Source organism: Ciconia boyciana, chromosome 3, assembly GCF_034638445.1.
Source record: "Ciconia boyciana chromosome 3, ASM3463844v1, whole genome shotgun sequence".
NCBI classification, from domain to species: Eukaryota; Metazoa; Chordata; class Aves; order Ciconiiformes; family Ciconiidae; genus Ciconia; species Ciconia boyciana.
In genome coordinates this window covers 58,431,583-58,453,620 of record NC_132936.1, presented here as the reverse complement: position 1 = coordinate 58,453,620, position 22,038 = coordinate 58,431,583, and the positions used below count along the sequence as shown (strand labels likewise).

The 22,038-nt window shown below is 42.0% G+C and overlaps 1 protein-coding gene across 2 annotated transcripts in view; it reads right to left on the bottom strand.

Annotated features, from left to right (window-relative positions):
- HSF2 (heat shock transcription factor 2) overlaps positions 1–22,038 on the bottom strand; it is a 47,442-nt gene that overhangs the window by 14,195 nt on the left and 11,209 nt on the right. Inside the window, exon 2 of one of the 2 annotated variants that reach the window (XM_072855774.1) lies at positions 17,825–17,947. Coding sequence is in view for 1 of the 2 variants with exons in the window: in XM_072855773.1 (XP_072711874.1) it covers positions 1,742–1,882 (141 nt within the window). In the remaining variant the exon portion in view is untranslated. Of the gene's footprint in view, positions 1–1,741; positions 1,981–17,824; positions 17,948–22,038 lie in introns of those variants that run through there. The other variant, XM_072855773.1, reaches the window with a different exon arrangement.

Here is a 22,038-nt window from a genome sequence, read left to right as displayed (position 1 = left end):
TAAGCTAAACATCTGAATCTTCATATAGCCCTTAGCATCTCTCTTCCAGAAAAAAGAAAAAAAAGTTAGAAGGAAAAGCTGCCGTAATCTACTAAGTCTACTTGCTTCCTTCTTCAGGAAGTTTTGGCTGAAGTTACTGGTAATTCATTACCAGTAAAATGTTTAAGACACTTCATCATTGCTTGAGCATTTAGAATAAATTCATCTGAGAGATGCCATCTCAACACCACTTGAAGATGTTGATACAGTTTGAGAACAGGATTTTTTAAATATAAATTATTTTAACAGCGTCTAAGATATAGAGAAAAATGAAGTTATTATTAAAAAAAACTGCTTAGCATTTACCTCAAGAGTTAAGATGCTTACTGCAGCGAACTTACCAGCCCTTCACTACATTGTGAGAAGGTGGTTACTTCCTGCCTTCCGATATTTTAAGGTACTTACAAACTTTGTGCTATGATAATGCTTCTTTATTATTCACTACAACAGCCTGCACTTGAATATAAAGGATTCAAGATAAAAGGACACCCAACTCAGGTTTTCCACTTTTTTTAAAAACAATCAGAGTAGATGTATATCAACACAGCCACTGTACACGTTTAACCTGGAGTTCCCAGGAAAGGGACTTCAGTTACTGAAATAAGCAGAGGCAGATCAACGCCTGTGTCCCCCCCGTCGCTACTGACGGGTATCCAGTTTGACCTTCTCCAGAGGGACGCCCGTGATCCATCCCCTCCCAGCACACGGCCGGGATGGGGTGGGGGGGGGGGGGTGCCCGCTCCAGCAGGTGGACACAACACCCGGGAAGACGCCACCCGAGCGCAACAGTTGCCGGCCCCACGTGGCCGCCCGCCAATGAGCGCGCGCCGCTCCCAGCCGGCCCCGCCGCCCCTGCGGGCGGCACACGGCGGCGCGGCAGCCCCCGGCCCCGGCCAGCCCCGCGACAGACGCCGCTAGATCCGGGCCGGTGGTGTCACACGGGGGAACAGCGGTCCTGCGCGCTTCGCCTACAGGAGACGCGAAGACCCCCATTTCCCCATCTTCTTTTACCCCGGAGCAGGACGCTGTCACGCAGCCCCCAGCTCACTGGAGGCGAGCCCTGTTATTTAGGAACTCGCCAACCCGCGGTGGAAAATCCCACCGCAGCCCTGCGTGTCCCGTACTACGGCTTAATAAAAACTGCGTGTCACCGCACCGCAAAACCCGACCGGTCCCGGACCCCTGCCCTCCTCCCCAAGCTCCTCGGCGCCCGCCGACCGCCTCCCCCCGGTGGGCACCGGCACTCGTACTCCCCAGGTACCCGCAGCGGGAGACGAGGCAGCGGTCGAGGGCCGGCGAGGCGAACCGGCTTCTCCCCAGCAGCCCCGCCCGGGCTGGGAGACCTGCGACGGCCCTGAGCCCCGCGGCGCAGGGGAAGCCCAGAGCAGCCGCACGCCGGTCTCGGCCGGGGGACGCTCCCCCGGGTCGGCTGAGGGGAGCCCGACCAAGCGGAGCGCGCGTGCCCGGTTTTTCCGCCCTCCCTACGCGCGCCGAGGCCCGCGGCTCCCCGCCCGCCCCGACGCCGCGGGCCCCGCGGAAGGCCCACCGCCCGGCCCGCCCTCCCTCCCCAGCAGGCCCCGGGTGCCCGCCGGGCGCGGGAGGTGCTGCCGGGCACCGCCGGAGGAGGGGTGGGGGGGGCACCTCCCGCCGCCCCGCGCACGCGGGCGGGGCGGCCAACCGCCGCGGCTGGCGCGCGCCGCACCTGGCTCCAGGTGATGAGCTGGTTGCTGGGGGCCTCGCCCACCAGCGCCCACAGCTTGCTGAGGAAGGCCGGGACCCCCGCGCTGGCGGAGGGCGGCGGCTGGGGCTGGGGCTGCGGGGGCTGCGGCTGCTGCTGCTTCATTGTCGCTCGGGAGCCTCCGCCGTCTGGCCGGGGGAGGGGCGCAGGGGGAGGAGAGCCAGCCCAGCCTTCCCCCGCCCCTCCTCGCGCGCGCCTGCGCACCGAGCGGCCCCCGCATGCGCAGCGGCCCGCCGCACGTGCGCGTGCGTGCCGGGCAGCCGCCGCCCCTCCCCTTCCCCCTGCGCTTTACATAACGGCCCCACGTGCGCCACCCTCACGTGCCACAACAGCGCGGGCCCGGCCGCCCGCCGGCAGGGACGGCGCGTGGAGAGGGCGGACGGAGGCGGGTGGGTCCCGCCCATGCAAATGTGGAGGAGCCAGGGCCAATGGGGGCGTGTGTCTCCCGTGGGGGTGGGGCCACGCGGTGGGCAGGGCGCCCGTTCCCGCCGGGGCACCGGGCTCGTGGCACGAGGCTGAGGAACAGCTGACGGAGACGGCGGGGGACTGAGGAGAGCTCTCGGTCTGCAGCCTCTAGGGAAAGGCTTTCCTCTGTCTTCAGAGGTCACGCAGGACAGAGCAGGTAGCCGTAATTGCAGGTACTGGGCTCCTCAGCATCAGGGCACGCAGAGGTCTGCAGCCGCTGTGACAGCATCTGCTAAGATGTCCATCAGTCTCCTGCCCCGCCCCCGCGGCCCTATACACATGACAGAATGAGCCCCTATACACCATGTGTTAATAGAATGTTGAAGACAGTATTACTTCCTTAGGGGTATCCCTCAGCTGAAGAAAGATTAGGCAGTCTCTTCCGTTCAGAAAGTATCAAACGTAGTGGAGATGAAGACTGTGGCTAGAGCCTCAGCACCATCCCCTTTGACCTACTCCTTGACTTCCAATGTAAGCATAGCTAGAGACGCCTCACCTATCATCCTCAAGCTTCTCATGGTTGCAGTAATAAAATAAAAAATAAATCTGACTTCCAGGTTTTCAAGTTCCTCAGTTTGATGACATTTTCAATGAAAATAAATATAAAATTGTTCAGGTTTTAAAAAGCTAGTTGAAACAGTCACTTCTGCTGCTAGTTATCTCTCAGCAGTCTGCTCTTGCCTGTCACTGGGATCCAGGGAGGGCAGCAGAACAGGTTGGCAAGGTCTCAGCAGCAAATTACAGGTGCAGAGAATGTGCCTTTTTAAAGACTACCCAATCCTATGTTTTTGGAAAGGTCTAGTAGAAAGGTTAAGAAATAGCTAGTCAGCTGAAAAAACACAGGCACACATAGTACAGTAAATCTTTATATACATGATCTAAGAAAAATAACATATAATGATATAAGCATATGCACAACAGAAGTATCCAAGCTAACTCTCTAGAAAAAAAGTCAGGCAGTCCCTAAGGAGACCTCTCTCCAAGGCAAGTTGTGTTTAGATTTCAGACCTATTGGCTACAGAGACTCTGAAAAACCAATTTAAATCAAAAGGCTATCTCTAGGAAAATAGTTAGCCTAATGAATGGTAAAATGCAATAAAATGAAATTCTTTCCATACTTTACCAAGTATTTTGCAAAGCTTAATCACAAACTTAATTGCAAATAATTGTAAAGAAATTGTTCTACGGAACTAAAACTAATATTTTCACAACAAATCCTCATCAATTGACAGTGTTACCGGTGTTTTATTTTGTTGAGAGTTCTCAAAAAAGTCTCAGAATCAAGGTCAGCTTGATCTGCTTCAGTTTGCAGTGAGAATAAAGCACAATGGCACAGGAAAAAAATTGAGAACCTTTAGCCTGGTAGCCTTCAGGAAAATGAATTTAAATATTTCCATTTCAGGCTGTGTAACACACAGCTTCTCTCTTCTCATAGCATTAGCAGGCTACAACAGCCTGTAACAAACTCATTGACTGACACTCGCTAGACCATTCCTGAGGGGAGAAGTCAGTTACTCAGTTTATGGCTTAGCTTGTCAGGGTCAGTGTTTGGAATGATAAAACTTAAAAGAATGCGTTTTAAATTTAAGCACAAGTTTACAGTAATTGTCCAAGCAATTTTTCATCCTGGCATGTATGCAGCAAACTCCTACCAGGTTCCACTTAACTAGCTAGAAATGCTAGATAAGCAGAGAGAATATGGTTGTGATTTAATATGGACACAGTATTGCTCTCCACCTTACATTTTTTGTTTACAATATACATTTGAAAATAGGAGTTGATTTGCAGAATTGTTGGACAGTATTTCAAATTGTGCTTGTAAATGCTGAATTGTTTCTAAAGGTAAAATGCTATATCACTATCTTTTGCTCAGACAGAAGTGGAACCATGGACTTAATTTTTTGCGTTTCACTAGTAGATTGAACACCATCTTGGTGAGAAAGACCATTATATAACTCGATTTCCAGCATCTTACAGTTGAGGGAAGTCTTTTAACCTTTGTTGCTAAGCCTCAGTTTAGGAAAAAAAAAAATTTCTTTCAGCCTTAAGGCTTAAGAACTGGAAGTTATTAATTTAATAAATTAGCATAAAATGTTAGCAATGTACAACTCAAGTAACCCTTCAATTATTTTTTTATTATCTTACAAGGTCTGAGCACAAGGTAATTGCTTGCCTATGTTCATAAAGCTTCCTGTTACATTATTTTACAAGTCAGCAATTGTAGAACTCACCAGTCTTTAACCCAAGGCTATTGTACTTCCCAGTATCTTCATGAGCCGCGCTATCAATCATCTTTTTCCACTCTGCAGTAAACTTTTCCTCCATTCAGCTTGCAGAATCTGGTAATTATCAGTTCTGAGACAGGTCAAGCTATTTAAATCTTTCACAAGACAGTTCTTACCCTTCCCTCATCAGAAAAAAACATAACACTGTAAAACTTTTTGGGTATTGGGAAATGTTGGTAGTTCAGAAAGAACAGATCTCTTCCCATATCCCTCAACTAACCCCTCGAGCCCCAGCAGATGCTGTTCCTCCCCAACCTTGTTCCCCCTCCCTAGGGCCCACAGTCCCCGCACATGCAGGAGTTCCAACTAAGACCTAGTGCTTGGGGACTAAGAATGCTGCCAACAGGGAACATCTCCCTTCCAGCGCGCTCTTCTTACAGCTTTCATAGAGAGGCTATACAGGTAGCAGCCCCTCAAGTCTGGGCAGAAAGCCAAGGGAATAAAGCCAGTTATCTGTTCATATCACTACCTATTTATTTTGACATCACATATGCTTAGAATCACAGCCATCACTGGTCTCCTCCTCTCATGCTAGAGCAGCAGGCAAGTCCCGCAGCAGTCCTGTACTCTCTTAAATGAGCTTTGGCCACTGACAGTCCAGTTTTGATGTGGTTTAAGAAAAATAATTTGGCATAGGGACTCTTTGTTTGACAGCATACTTACAGAGGTCACAAAACAGTCCTCATGTAACAATACTTTTCTGACATGAACTTCACCTATCTTCTCTCACTTTCTATTTTCTTCCCCCTTAGTGGAATATACAGCAAGGGTCAACAGCCAAGCTTTCCTTACAGGCTGTTGCTATGGCTCTTGCAAGTCTGAAGTGCAACCTGTGTGAATTCCTGTTACATCAGACCCTGAGTAAAGCCTAAGTCAATTCCCCAAGGGATATCGGTCTATAGATTTTCCTTGAGACAAACAGCATGATGCAAAACAAGCGACTGAAAATGCCAAGGGAGCCAAAAGCAGGGTGACAGATTAAGGCAATACTCTTCTCTTTTTGTGACCACTATTTGTCCTGACTGAAGTGCATGACATTTGAAGCTTCTGGCAATGATAACGTAGTCAAGAACAACACAGTTGTCCTGTAACTCTCAGGCACACAGTGATTTGTGTTTCAGATCCAGTTATCTTTATTGATTTGTCTATATTGATCCCTGTGAACGAGACAAATCAGTCACTGAGCTTGCACATATATTGCCCCTGGAACAAGCACAGAAGGCCACAAGTAAAGCATCCTGAAATGTTTGTAGTATCAAAGACAGTGCACAGCACTTCACAGCCAAATTTGATGCAAGCCTTCCATCTTTAAAAAAGGTATTATGCCACTTAAATCACCGAAAGTGTTCCTAGGAGTCCCAACTGTGACTGTGTGTTCCCCCCCTGCCCCCGACCTGACCTTTTCCTGTAACCCTGCTCAAGCGATAACCACCCATGGCCATCATGATGGATGCATCCAGCTCGAAGTGGATTCGGGGGAGCCAGATAACACCACAATAGCTAAGGGCTAATTTATGACAATGAGTCCACCTAACCACAGTGCTGGTCAGTGTCTGACTTAAGTCAAGTTTGGAAGAAACTAACATTTGCAGCTGGTATGTAAATACGACTATGAGTCAATCATCTTACCCCCCATAAACAGTGAGCAGCCCAAGAGCCCTTTGAGCTCTCCTGCATGGCAGCAGGCTGCATGCCAGGATCTCCCCTTGAGCAGGGACGCCTCTCAAGGTTACTCCTCGAGACTGAGAGATCCCTTGCCACAACAGATCCTTGGTAAGTGACTAATAGCATGCTAAACTTTGAAATCCTAGCTAAGTGATATAAAGGATTGATTGTGCACATATAATCCTTTAGACATAAACCGTTGACCAAGTCTGGGACTAGGACTGGATCTAGCCACACCTAGACTCCTTGCTGAGAAGGAGTTTAGAAAGCAAGGGGATCTTTTTCTGAACCTCATGACTCAATGGGGAGGGTCTCCCTGACAGTTTTGTCTGACCTGTCCTCTATGCAGTAAATAATCAAGCGTACCTTGCCATCAAATCTTGTTAAAACACTGTCACACTGAACTTTGTTAACTCCCTATTCTATATCAATAAACTATATTTTTACTTCTCTCTTACAAGTGAAGTGCACTCTCACTCCATCCACAACACCAACTCAGCACATATTAGGATCTCCTTAAATTAAAAGTGGCCCTAAGACGCCTAGCTTTAAGTTAATCCTCCTTGAACCTAGGACAGCCTTTGAGATTTCTGTGTTCATGATGAAACTGCCGAGAGCAGGCAAGGTAGATGAAATTTCAGAGAGCTTCTAAAGAGATTGTTCTTCCAAAGCCAATATCCTTTCAGTTATAGTTTTATGCTGTCGTGCATCTGATTCAAGTACTGTTCAGTTTTTTGGATGGGTAAGCGATCATTTTCTTCTTCTCTTCTCCACATGCCCTGCAGGAAAGGCAGATGGCACAGCCAGCACACTGGATATCTAATAGACAATGATACAATAAAGACTGGCAGTAAGTTTTAAAATTAAGCTATGATAACTGTTCCCCACAGTATATTTAAAAATTAAGCTATGATAACTGAAACCCACTTCTGTTTATGATCAATGGCTTTTTTTCTTGAAAGGAAGATTCAGACATACATTTATTACTAACCCTCAAGGTAACTTTCTATGGAAATGGCACAGAAGTGGTATCCGTTTCTTATTTGCTTATATATAAGGAATACTTGGTTTAGGCTTTTCCTAATTAGGCAAGATCTTCTATACTCCATGAAAGTGCTCAGTGTATCTTAAAAGACTATTTTCTCATACGATGAGGAAAAGAGTTACAAACTTGAAAAAGGTATATTTTAAACAAGCTAAGATAGCATTCAATTAAATGCAGTCAGTTTCTTTAACAAATGCAGTCTTAAAATGCTTAAAGCCATAAAAAACCCCACCTTTAAAAAGGAGACAAAAAAAAATCTGAGTCTAAACCCATTTCTTAAGAACAAGTTCCAAATTCAGGCCAGATTATCTGATCTTCAGGCCTTTCTGCAAAGTTAATCTTTTTATTGAAGCTTTTGGAGGGATGGTAGATTTGGGAAAAAAGGGACAGAGGCTTCATGGGCAGCATGCCTGGTAGAAAACTTTATAGAAGTTTTAGAGCAGTTTGCTGTGACCATGTGTTAGTAATTGTGGGAAAACAGTTCCTGTGGTAAAAAACCCTAAGCATATGTGCTCATTTGGTCATCCAAACTTCACACTGTTTTATTCCAAAACAAAAAGTAGATACAACAAATCGTTAGCACAATTTCCTGAAGATTTTGTTTCTTCAAGTAGGATTTCATAACATAGTAGTTATGAACATTATGGCAATGAAGGGCTCATAAATCAAACCGAGTAAGGCATGAAAAGAAGCTTTTATCTAACCTGAAGTTCAGCAAATGCATACTACATCAATGATTTAATTATTCAAAGGCCTCCATTTCATGCTATTTCACATTCCAAACATTAGGACCTCCATAAAATAACTGTTCTGCGAGCTCAATTCCAGAGCATGGGAAAGCTTTCTTCAAAGAACATGCCTTGCATTGGTTTACTCTTATCAAAAGCACAAAGCACAGTAGAAATTCTTCCCAAAGTACCAGTGAGCAACTTTAACCATATACTTGACATGTAAAATTAACGGTGTTCTTATGAAGTTTTAAAGTTAAGTTTATTTTCAATAATAAATTAGATTAGTCTGCTGCTTAAGACCATTCAGAGATATGATTTGAATGGACAAAAACCACCTGCTCTGTGGTAGTAGAGTCTTTCATGTCATGTCTGCCCCCATGCTAATGGCCATTTAACAACTCTCTTCAGCCTGTTTAAACTGGAAAACCCTCGACTGAAAAATAGAACAAATCAAACTGGTTAATCTCTATCTAATTTACCTGAATCTAAACAGGTGGAACTGTAATCTTCCATGTCTCTGTCTAATCCACAGTTGTTCATTGCTTGTTCAGATCCCTGTAAGTTTTTATAAAGGAAAAAAAAATTACTTGATGTCCACATTACTAGTTTTCCTGTATTGTGAGATGCTAGAGAAAGTAATGACTTGCTGTAGTTTTCACAGGATCTGCTATTTCCTTCCCAGTTTGGTTAAAACTGCTGCTGTAGCAGCCACACACCACAGTTCAGTGGACAGCTGACGACTGAAATGTTATCTATGCTGCAACTGCAATTGCAGCTGTCATCACCTTTGTTAGTTAGTAAAATGTAATCAAGCTATTTTTGAATTTGCATCAATGTTTTTTCCTTGCTAGGCTGCATATTCTTCCCCACACAAATTGGCCATTATGTTGAGAGTGTACGTTAAAAAAGACAAAGCTGCAACTGGTAGTCTTCTGTATTTTGCAGATGCAGGAACTACATACAGACAGAGCATCTGGACTTCACAGTTCTGGCAGATTCTGTCTGTGGTTTGCACATGTTTGGTGCCTTATCCTGAAACTTTAATGCAGTCTTAGCAATGTACCACTTCCTCCTCTAGATAAGACCTAAAATCATATCCCAAAGTCACCTTCTTTAGGGACGTTACAAATAACAATTTAAGATTTCTTTCATTTCCCTACTCATCATTAAGGCCCTCCACTCAGTGCTGAGGAACAAGCCTCAGGCTATGGTGCTCTGTATTAGTGACAAATATTATGAACCAGAATCTGTACTCTAAAGCTGTATACTAAGTTGTTCTTTTACCAAGCCAGTTACAGGGAGGACCTCTAGGACATTCAACCTGCAGATTTACTAGTTATATTACTAAACAAGCCCCATAAACAGAACCATCTTTTTTCCCCTGAGGAAACAAAGCTTTTTGCCCATGTTACTGTTCAGAAACTGCTGTCCTCCAGTTCTCTTCAGCTAGGTGCTGCTCCTTCAAACACAGACAGAGAGAACACTGCAAGCAACCTCAGGACATAAAAGGCTGTAGTTTGGTAACATTTTCCCCTCCCTACCTCCCCCAACAATGCCATGTTATTCAATCCTTTCCACTCCCTCCGTGCTGTGCTAGCTCCTGCACTATGCTGCAATAACTATTAGGTCAAGGCAAATTGGATGAAAAAAACCACACACACACAAAAAATAATTCCTTAAACACCTCAGGGAGAGTAAGTTTTTAACCTGTATCAGTTCTATAATCCAGTTCAGGTAATTCAGATGCAAAAGCAGTTGCATCATCCCAACTGAAAGAATGGTCTAGGAGTGGAAGTGAAGAGCTAGGAGGCTTGAGTTAAGGCATATTATACTTCGAGATTCTCTCCTCCCAGTGAAGGATTTATGAAGAGCGGTAGACTACAATAAAAGCAAGACAATTGTTTTCTAACACTTTAAATCACAGGATGAAGCATAGGTTAAACCATATTCCAAGTGCTTGGTCTTTTCCTGATCAACACAGACAAATGCCAAAAAAAAATTTGTGTCAACAAGAAAAAGAAAGTATTAGAAACAATATAGCCTTGGGTTATAAGAAATCTCTTTATGTAAATAAACAGCAGGCAGAAGAATACAGTATTCTTTCTTACTAGATGTTCTTGATTTTCACAGCTTCTATTCCAATGTCTGAGTACCCAATCTGCATTGGATGGATGTATTCTAGAAGGAGAAGGTAAACCTGGGTGTAAGCTGTGTGTGATAACACAATACATAATTTCAGCCATGGAAAAAACATACTTTCAGACCAATTTTCTTTAAGTTTTTTCCAACAGTGAAAACAAATGTAGGAATTAAATCCAAACGCACAGCAACTCTTCCTCTAGTTTTAGAAAACACCTTAAGTTGCAGAAAACATCAGGGATACTTTCTATAGAGTGTACCCTTGCCCAGCCTTAAAATACCACTGGTGTGCTGCCTTACTCTCACTTTCTTACTTGCCTCCCCTACCATTCCCAGGGAAGTTGCATCTGTTCTGAGGCCAGAAGAAAGATTAATTTTTTAAGAGATTTATCCAATCCCATAAATTGCCTCTTTAGCAAGCCTTTACACTTAAGAGATTTTCTGCCCTTTTAGCTTGCCAGTTGCCTTAACTTTTCAAAATCAGTTTCCTGAGCTTTTCAAAATCTTGGTTTGTCAAGATACTCCTTCCTAGTTAGTGAACTTGAACATTTTTATTGCAGTTTGTTTTATTCTGACCCTGACTAAAGCAGATCTCAGGCTTAGGAACTTCATTATACAGACTAGTTTCTTTCCACGACTATTCAGCAGAGTACACCAAATCCAGCTGGCTTCAAAAATTTTCAAAAACAGCTGAAAGTTTTATGATTACTGCCGTAAAAGCTGTATTTTTAAGAGGACAATTAAAATGGTATTATAAAGCTAAGACTAAATCCTGTTTCCTGTATGCATTTCTATTGAAGCCTGTAGGAGATATCGTGGAAGCAATATGAAAGCATTGTTTGTGTAATAGTTTTAACACTATACTAAAAGCAAAACCAAAACACAAAATGTACTCAAACATGCAGCCAGGGTAACCATCAACAAAATACAGAAAAACAATGTTTCTCTCTGCCTATAGACCTAAAATTACAAGTCTACTGATATTTCATTTAAAATTTACAAAAACCTGCTGTTAGAAGTGTGGAGTTTCACTGGAAAACGGAAAAAAAAAAGTATAACCTGACAATAGCAGTTTGTAACTACGCCTAAATCAAGATGATGCAACTTGAAAAAAAAAAATCACTCTCGTATTGTGTACATAGTTGCCAGGTGACCATGAAGTGCAGAGCTCTCCTTTCAAAGGTTCAAAGGCAGGGAAGGCCATAAATCTGACACATGGGCTCTAACCATGGTTTGCACAGGATGACTTTCTGTAAAGTCTTTTTTACCCTCATTGTGAGGAGTTGTGTTTCTACTTAATATCCATAGGACAGCACTACCAAAACCAGCATCAGGTGTGTGTTCAGTACCCCCTGGCTCCTGACCCCTGGTAATGTGGTTAGCATAACAAACACCATTTTATAAGACAAGCAGCCATTCTCTGGGACTGAGCAGGTCATGTATTCGTTCCCTTGCCCTCATTATCAGGCCCTGAAGGTCCTGTGAACCAAGGAGACAAACCAAACAGATTTCTTCTTCCCCTCCCTACCGTCCTCAAGGTTCCTGGGCGCCAAGCCGATTACTCCCTTCCTTGCTGGCCTTGAAGGTGCCAGGCACACGGCCAGCCAGGTGCTGTTTATGTCCCCATCACAGAACAGGGAAGCATAACAGCACACAGAGCACTGTCTGTAAAATCAAGCAGTTACAAGTCCTAAGAGGGGAACTTGGACCAGAGGTGCTGCTGGACAGTGAGACCCGTGACCCCCCCGGTGACCAGGGACGCTCCGCTGTCATCTGCTTCCTCCGAGGACTGAGGGAGTGACTCGTATTCTTTTATACAATTTTTCGAGTCTAGATTATGATTGTTATATTGATACAGCAAACCACGTATTAAGATTTGACCTGACCTGCAGAGGGTCCAGGTGATTAGAAATTATAAGTTCAGTTGTATCACAAATGCTGTATTATGCTACTTACAAATTGATTCTGCTTGTAGAAATGCTGTGCCATTCTAATCATAAGTTCTGTGCTATACTAATCATAATATCCTGTTAAGAAAATAAAGCTTTAATTGTAACTACAGCTTAGTGCCGCCATCATTCTGCCAAGGATCCCTAGAAGAACCTGTCTGTCCCCTTAGTGTCAGCTGACACAGATGTGGATACATCAGGACTGAACACATGAATTCAGTTTGCATGTATGCCATACATATCTCTTCTAAACAGTAGGGATGTCCAAGTCTTAACGAAGACCTTTCTGACTGGGCCAGCCACCTACTTTCTCTCAGGCTCAGGGGGACTGCAGACCAGTCACCTCTTGTATCATGCATGTGCTGCAGGTTCAGCACATGTCCTCAAATACCAGACCTACTGTTTCTGCATAGAAAGTGAATAAAGTGTTCACCATACAACCAGCCTGAGAAGTTCCTATGAACAGTCCACAGTCAGGTCAGTTCTCCTGGAAAATACTGTTTTCACTGTCAGTGTAGAATAAAACAAAGGACCAAGAAACTTTCCTCTCTTCTCTGAAAGATGTGGCAGCACTCCGGAAAGGCTACTGTCACCTCTGTAATGCACCAGTCTGCATCCTGCCCCAAGCTGCCAAATCAGTTATGCTAATGGTTGAGCCTTCCAGATTTAGTGAGTGTTAGTTGTAGGACTCCAGCTTCTGACTCATCCTCACTGACAGGACAGCTGGAGAGGTTAAAGACACCCAACAAAGGCATTTTGAGTCACCCTGCTACCTAAAGTATAGAATCAGTGGGATTTTAATCAGAGCTGAACCCTTTAAATACCCATTTGAGATAATTCACATAAGCTAGACACTGCCATACTTCACTAGTGTGAGGGTTTGAAGAAAAGGCTGCATGATAGAGGAAGTTAATATAAAGGGGGGTAGACAGACATGCTTTTACAAACAAGTTTGGGTAACCCACCAAATTTGGGATACTGACATGCCAGAAGTGGCATGTTATCCACTGGTATTTAAGACTTACTTTACTGAGCATTCTGCCAAAGAAGATCCAAACCTGGATACAATGCTCATTTGAGTGTCGAAGGGTTCTGACTTAGTATCTGCCTTGCTGATCCAGATAAAGCAGCATCAATTTTGCCTACTTCTTCTTTCTTGATGGAACCTAGGTTTGCGCCAGTGATATGATGGTTTCTGCTCATCCCCGAGCAGCTGTTGATGCGAACAATATACCCATTTACTAGTACAAAGCTGTCTATACTGACTCAAACACAGCACAGAATTCTCACCTCAAAACCTTTTTTACCCTGGGGAAAAAAAAAAATAAAAGTGAACTGTGTTAAAAAATGCTGATATTAAATACAAAAGTATTACTACATACAAGACTGTGGGTGTGTGCTGCTCTACTATTTAGATACTGATCTGGAACTGGTAAAGAATACAGAGATATTGCTATGAATCAACTGTTTACTCAAGATGTTTTTTCAAAGTTATACATAGGCGTTGACAGACAACACTAATTTAACTACAGTGTTACTGAATGAAGCATGTCATATACTGACAACAAAAGATTTTTTTTTTTTTTTAAGAATAAAATTGTTTGTTGCTGCATAAACGAGTAAAGGACCAACTCTTAAACCCAAGGATTTATACTGCAGATGGCAGGAATCAGAGGCTGACAGGCACTGTGTATGCCTGACCAGTTCTATTTACTATTTTACCTCTTTTCTAAAGAGAAAGCTTCCTAGGGAAAGCTGTCAGAGCACTGGTAAAAATGGAAGAACCATTATATCTATCCCTACCACCTGCTTCCCCTTTTTCAACTGTGGGATCACAAGATCTGGGACTCTTGCTTAACAGTAGTTTAAGTTCAAGGCTCCGCCAGAGCAAGCATTACTCCTAAAGTACATTCAATAATCCTGAGGAGCCCACTGTGAAAAATGCAACTTGTGAACTATAGACAACTAAGTTTGTTAGTATTTTTAAATCAATAACCACTGAGGTGAAGCAAGAAGAGGTGGCAACCTCCGCTGCTTTGCAAATATACAGCATTTTATATCACAACATCCCAAAATAATAGTTTTGTCTTGGATGAGGATTATCGAATGAAAATCGCCCACCTCTAAGAAAATATAACTTTCTAGCTGAATTGTGTCTAACAGGCATGTATCCTCTTTTAGGCTCCTTCATTTCACAATGACTTGGAAAAAATACTCTGATTCTCCCCAAGTCTGACAGAACTTGTTTTACAATGCCTGCCCTAATCACCAAATAATCTTCTGATCTTTCCTCTCTGCAAAACACTAGGCATTCTACAGGAGAAAATTTCATATTTGCTCCCAAAGATGCTCTCAACAAATGTGACAAATGCTGATTTTAGATTAAAAGCTTCAAAATAAGGTTTTAGTTAAAAAACAGAGGCTACTTGATCTTGGGGTGGTGGTGGAATGTGTTCGGGACAAATACACCACAAAATTTTATGTTTGATTTTTATTGTTAATGACTTAACACATCAGTATCATTTGATGCACTCTAAAAATGTTTATAGGCAGATGGACTGCAAGGAATGTGAGCAAGGAAAGCCAGCTCATGCTGTAGGGAGGAACACACAGTTCTGGCATACTAAAAATAAAAAGAAAGCATTAACACACCATATGCTGTGCAACAGCAAATAGCGTTATTTAGAAATGTTCCAATAAAAGATAACGATGGCAAAAGTTCAGACCTACTAAAAAAAAAGGTGACTTAAGCCAGCCACATGCTTCACTGCATAAAATAAACATGAGTTTTATCTAACAATTTAGTTTCTTTCATTTTACACAAACCTTAGGATAACATACCCAGTTAAAGAGTTTTCCTTGTTAACAAAGTTACTAATCATGCCAGACAGGAGTTGAAATACAACTGGTGAAGCAGATTTTAGTTTATACACAGCCCATGACTATTTTTTCTTAAATGACTGACTTATCTTGCACCTCAGCTGTAGTATCTTTCTATGGAGTAAGTTCTGCTTTAACCTCTGCATTAGTATTACTATGCAGATGCACATTCTCTCAAGCTGTAAGAGTGAAGCAGTAAGAAAGGGAGAAGGTCTTTACTAAAGCAAAGTATTTTCTTGTAAGTAAAATTCTTTGTTATCACAAAACCACGTAATTTCAACTCAAGTAATGTTATTTTCAGCATTTTTGGAAGCCACAGGCAACATGGGTGCAAGAACATGGGTGCCTCTGTGTGCATGCATAGTGAATAGTCAAACAAACAAGCAGTTGTTTTCCGTAACTTTAAACTGATGATAGCAACCAGGACTGCATTATTTCTTAGAATGCGTCAGTTAATGATCTTGCAACTGGGGAGAAGCCTATGGAGACTTAGGAGACACAACTCTTTTTAAGCAATAGAAACACTTCAAACTGCCACACAACAGACAAGGTCTACTGACTGTAGCATGGAACTGGGTGAAAACCTCTAAATTTAATGACACCACATCCTTGTGCAAACCTTAATGTAATTTTCACTGCGTTTATAAAACAGTGGTAGCTTCACATACCCTGCAGCAGAAATGTGGAATCAGTTAGTTACACTCTGAGAAGCTTGCTGCCAGTTGTGAAGAACTCAATCTCAACCTTGTTGAAGTGCTCACTCATACTGTTAGGGGAAGGACTTGGGGGTACTGATGGACAAAAAGCTGGACATGAGCCAACAATGTGCTCTCACAGCCCAGAAGGCCAACTGTATCCTGGGCTGCATCAAAAGCAGCATGGCCAGCAGGTCGAGGGAGGTGATTCTGCCCCTCTGCTCTGCTCTGGTGAGACCTCACCTGGAGTACTGCGTCCAGCTCTGGAACCCTCAGCACAAGAAGGACATGGAGCTGTTGGAGCAGGTCCAGAGGAGGGCCATGAAAATGATCCAAGGGCTGGAGCACCTCTCCTACGAGGACAGGCTGAGAGAGTTGGGGCTGTTCAGCCCGGAGAAGAGAAGGCTCCAGGGACATGTTACAGCAGCCTTCCAGTACTTAAAGGGGGCCTACAGGAAAGACGGGGACAGACTTTTTAGCAAGTGCTCTTGTGACAGGACAAGGAGCAATGGTTTTCAACTAAGGGAGGGCAGATTTAGACTGGATTTAAGAAATAAATTTTTTACCATGAGGGTGGTGAGGCGCTGGAACAGGTTGCCCAGAGAGGTAGAGGAGGCCCGACCCCTGGAAACATTCAAGGTCAGGTTGGATGGGGCTCTGAGCAACCTGATCTAGTTGAAGATGTCCCTGCTCTTGCAGAGGTTTGGACTAGATGACCTGTAAAGGTCCCTTCCAACCCAAAGCATTCTATGATTCTATTACTTATTTGGTCTTTTGCTTTGTAACAAAGTAGTTAAAGCATGGAATTAAAACAGGGCACCTTTAACTCCAGCCCATCAGAAAACATGGAGAGAAATGCAATAGACTTAATCCATACTAAAAAGCTTCAGTAAATTACCATTCTGCAGTTGAGCCTGTGAGGTAACCTGACATCAGCGAAAACATATGTCAAGGATTAAAACACTCTTAAGCATATTATAGAAAGGCACATTTAAAACAAAAGATGCATGGTTCAAGTTCATTAGATTTTACCTGACAGGTCTCAAGTATTACTGAACTGTCTGAAAGAACTACAGTTGATTCAAGGCAGCAAACAGTGACTTCACATGTCTGTTTTGTTCCAGAAGATATATCTCATTAGCATCTCAGATGGAAGCTTCAGAGTCCACAATGTATGTTTTTTTCTGGTATACCCATATGCTGAATACTACTTAAATTCCCTTTTAAAAACATAACTAGAACATTTGTTCTTAATGCAACAGAGAAGTTGCACTAAGAATTGGCATGTGCACTCTCATCAGAAACGGAGCCGAAACAACAACATTCCCACCTCAAACTAACACTGAACCCAAGCTGTCATTCTGAAGGCTTTGCTTTTGTATGTGGCAGAACTCCATTCACATTCAGCAGCAAGAACTAAAATACACGTGTCTGACTGCTCATTCGGAGCAACTGTTGGACCACAATAGCTTACATCCACTGAACACTTTCCCCTCACCACTGCCTGCTTCTGCTTTAACTCCACTTCCAACACAAACAGAAAACCCAAACAAACAAAAAACCCCAAGACTCACTTTTCAACTCATAACCTGCCAACTGAAAGGGAATAATACTCTGAGAATCAGCAAGCCTGTAAAGAAGTCTCCACAGAGACAGAAAAAGGGTCCCTTTTCTCACCCTTGTTCCTGTCAACATAAGGCACTGCTCCCAGCCCCCCCCATGGAGCTTTTAGAAGCTCCATTTCTTCTTAACTCATGAGTAGAGTAGGCCAGAAAGGGAAGGGAGGTGGCAAACTTTTTTGAGCAATCTCATTCCTCTTTTCCCACATTCAAACATATGGAATGCCTACTAACCCTTCCCAACATACACTCCTGCCCCACATAATAGTCTTCCTTTCTCCTACTACCTTACCCATTTTATAGTTCAAAAACAGGTAACACAAACCAGCTATGACGAAAAGCTAGAACAAGCTGAACCAACTGCCATGAACTAAAACAACTTCAGCCACGGCTGAAGGCAAACATGAAACAAGGAGGAAGGATGTTAGTTCGACTTGCTTAGAGCAAAGCAGTCCCCTCATTGTTACACAGAGACCAGCAATGCTCAACTTCAAGATCACTCTTTTTCCTTGCTTAGACAGACCTAAGAATTCTGCTACTGTTTTCCCCTTAAAATTAAATGCACCGCTCTTACTCTTCAGCCATCCTTTTCTATGTCCGAGATGTGTCTGCTCCAACTCCTCATTGATCAAGGCCACCAACTCCAGCTTGAACTTTGTTTCTGCTTCCTGTCCCATCACACCAATTTTTCCAAACTCTGAAAGAAAAAAGGCAACTCAGTGATCGCTTGTAGGCAAAAAAACCCAAACCTTTGTCCTATACCAAGCTGTAGGCAAAAAAACTCAAACCTTTGTCCTATACCAAGCTATCATTTTCTTTGAAATCTTTATTCAGTGTAAAACAAACAAATTCAGTCACATGGTCCTATTTAATTTATTACACAAGGAATTATCCCAGTTAAGTTTAGGTTATTCAAAGAATGTGAGGAGGAGACTGCTACAGGCAAAACTAGGGAAATGAGGATACCTAATGACAATACTGAATAACCTCCAAGATATCCTTGCTTCAGCATTGCTAAAGGGACAGAGTGGATGGATCTCCAGTACTTTGCTCGCTCTAAGTATAGGTATTACACAGTATGAGGGCTTTGAACTTCAGTCACTGATAACACAGATTTGTTGATCAACATCAACAAGGATCAAGAATAGGCTTCCTAACACTATTTTCAAATTCAGAAATTTCATACACTGACTTTACCAAAATTCCTTTTCAAGAGAAAAGTGAATTATCCATGACATTTTAATCATAATCCCTACATTTAGCTCAATCATTTTTGTCCTCTTAGTTGTTTAGTGTTTTTATGGGAACCTTTGTAGGCAAGCTATCAACTTCATTATCCAAACAGCTTGACCAGCAACAGCTTAATATCTGTCATGGAAAGGAACATGGTCCTCTGATGACTACAGCTGTAAGGCCATCAAGTTATTTTTCTACTCTTTCAGCAAGGCACACTATTTTTATACAGTCCCTCAAAACCCTCTCATCTCTGAAGGCTCCAAACTCCATTTCAATCAATACTTTAATTGTACCATGAGTTTTCAATAAATAAAGCTTTTCAAATGAATCCAGAAAACACATCTGGCACCTTAAAATTCAGTAGGGAACTGAATGATCTGAGGTAACAATCCCAAGAATATATTAAAAAAATAAAAATGTTTTCATTTAAGTACATTCTATCCTCGCTTGCTAAGTTACAGCCCCATACAACTAGTATGTGAAAAGATTAAACTCAAGTTAAACAACATTCTTTCTTAGTATTTCAGGTAAAGCATTAAGTAGCATAGCAGTACTTAATGTAGTATGTCTTTCAGGAAGTTAATATTTTCCAAATGAGTCTAAAAAAAGCTAACTCCTCAATTTCCATGTATTGAGAATACTGTGCTAACAGTATAGTGTGACTACTAAAATATTTTTCTACTGCTTTGAGGTTCTTCATTGCAAGACTGAACAAATGCCATTTCAACACTGCACAATATTAACTTGAATGCTTAAAAATAAACATTCTCAGGAACAGCAATTTAAAATGACCACATGTAGGTAGTAAGAATTACTGTCAAGTAAGGCATAATTTCAGAATGCCATGAAGAATGTACTTTTTTAAAATCAGATATTTGACCCTGAAAAATACACATCACATTAGAACTGACTCAGTTAAGCTTTTTTTTAAAAAAAATTTTAAAAACCCAAAACATTTAAGACTACCCAAAAACTGCACTGGTACTATGCAGAATGGGTCAAGAGCACTCTTACAGTAACGTCCCAAAAGTTACTCCATACTTATACAGCTGTATACATTCCTTACTGCTTTCATATAAAATTATTTACAACTCACATTGGTAATAAGAAAAATAAACACACTGTAAAGACTCCATTATCTGTATCAGTGTTGTTCTGTTTTAAGACCATGAAAAGCAATGATGATTATTACCAAGCTAAAAAACTAGCAAGAATTAGACCTCAGGGTAAAATGAAAAATCTCTAAGGGAATTCTTTCTCTACACCCTTCGGAAGTGCTGAGTAGTACTGACTCTATACTAATTAACTACTGTGCTCATTGTAACATCTATCCATAAGCTACTAATTCAAGTGTAGACCGAGTGTAGCTCCAGCTATGACAGATCAAGTATGTGCTGAACACCACCAGTTACTCTAGAGAAGAGCTGTAAGTTCTTGGGGTTTGTGGTAGAACAGTTACTGGCTAAGAACATGGAGGGGGGGAAACATGAGAAATTTTATGGGAGTTTGAGACCAGTTGTTTAAACCAGTGTCTCAAGTGTGTGGATCATGAAGCACTTTTAAGGGACCTGCAAAAGATAGCTGGTAAAACCAAACCTAAATCTGTTAATATTGCAAGTGCTATATGTCTATGTTCTTATCCATCACAAATTTTCCAGGAGTTCCGTTCAGAAAGAGGCTTGAAACAGATTTAGACATAAACTACAAACACTACGAAGTTTACTATGTTAAAAAAAGTTCTGAAAAAGGTTTTCCTCGTTTACAAGCACTTGTATAGAAGTATACAATTTAAATCACTCAAATAGCTATGGAGCAAATCCATTATTTGTAATCAAAAGGCCTTTTAAGTAATTGCTTATCTTCTTGAGTGTATTTTGCAAAGGGGATAAAAAACTGCTACTCTCACATTTAGATTACTTCAGTATCAAGAAAGGAAGCATTTCACGGACTGGATCTGACAAAAAGAGACTAGAATTCTAAGAGAAACCTATAGGAGATACCATTTTAATGACACAGGTCAATGCAGAGAAACACCTGAGTCAGTTGTTTTCAGAAAGTTACGTTTTACCACCTGTTTCACTTACTGCTTTTGTGGCAGGCCTAGAGTTTGACTGTAAGACTGTAATGCAACATTTGGGGGGGGGGGGGGGGGGGAATGTGAACTGGAGAACAGACCACCTGCCACTCAATAGTTATATAAAAAAAAATCCTTCCTACATCAGTTTAACTCTAGATGTTCATTCACAATCAAGGCAAGCAACATGTCAGAGTTATTGTTTGTAATCACAAGACAAAAACTCAGAACCACGATGTGGCATTAATTATATTAAACTCCTCTTTCCTAAGATTAAGGATGCTCTAACTTCCAAAACAAAAAATACCTTGAAGACATTGTGAAGTGAAGGAAGAGTCAGAGTACTGACATCCAGTGAAGGTAAGGATAATCTACTGGTAACTGACCAAAATTCATTTAATGTATCACCTTCAAGAGCCATAATGAAATCCTATAGCATTTGGAGAAGGCTACAGCTAGAGGGATATCAAATACTTCTCCATTCTTCTATTAATTACTAAAAGTATCATAATTTCAATAACATTGAAAGTACATTGAAATCTGGCTTCTTCAGATAATCATTAGAAAGCTTGGGGAGTGTTTGTACATTTGGCTAGAAAAGTAAATGCACACAGTTTATGAAAATGTATACATGTTGGAGCACTGGCTATGTTTTCTGCTCTTAAAAAAAGAATCAGTTTTCTCAGTAACGAATTAGATGGCAGTAAAAAAAAAATAATCAACTTACATACTGGAAAGCCATTAGCCATTACATTGCCAGCACAAAACTTTTTATTGCTAATGGAACAGATGTACTAAAGGGATTGTTAACAGTATAAAAACCATCACGGCAAATACCCATGGCAAAGGAGCCTTGCTGGCTCCATCATCTTGATCATTGTAGCTGCCTAGATAGATATGTCATACTGATACCACTTATACACACACACACTTTTTCATGGGAAGAGGAAAGACATTAAATAGTCCACCTGAAGTACCTCAGAGTAACCAGGTTTAAGTAAGGGATTCTAAAGAGTAGTAATATAAACCATTGCTAGATAATTCTTATTTATTTAAACCAAAATATGTCTTAGAAGTCCATACAGCTGGCAATTACAGGTGGACACCAGTATGCTCCTCAGTGTCAGAGGTATATAAGTAAGTTGGACATAATCACACAATTTTAACCTATCTAAAGTTTTAATTTTTAGCACCACTCAGTAGCTAGGGTTACTCACTGCCTCAACAGAGCTGTCAATGCCTCATTTGCTTCTGTTTAAGATCAATAACTTCCTTCCAAAGTGTGTCGTGTCATGTCATGTCCCGTCCCCCCTGTCCGTCCACCCCCAGAAAATTCAAGGGAAATATTTCAGTAGATCTTAAAAAGCCCAACATTGACAGAAGGGGAGGGGAAACTTAGGATTTTGTAAGTAACACTAAACTCCTCAAAACAATCATGGAATGCTTCTTTCATCATGAAGTAAAACCTATTTACATGA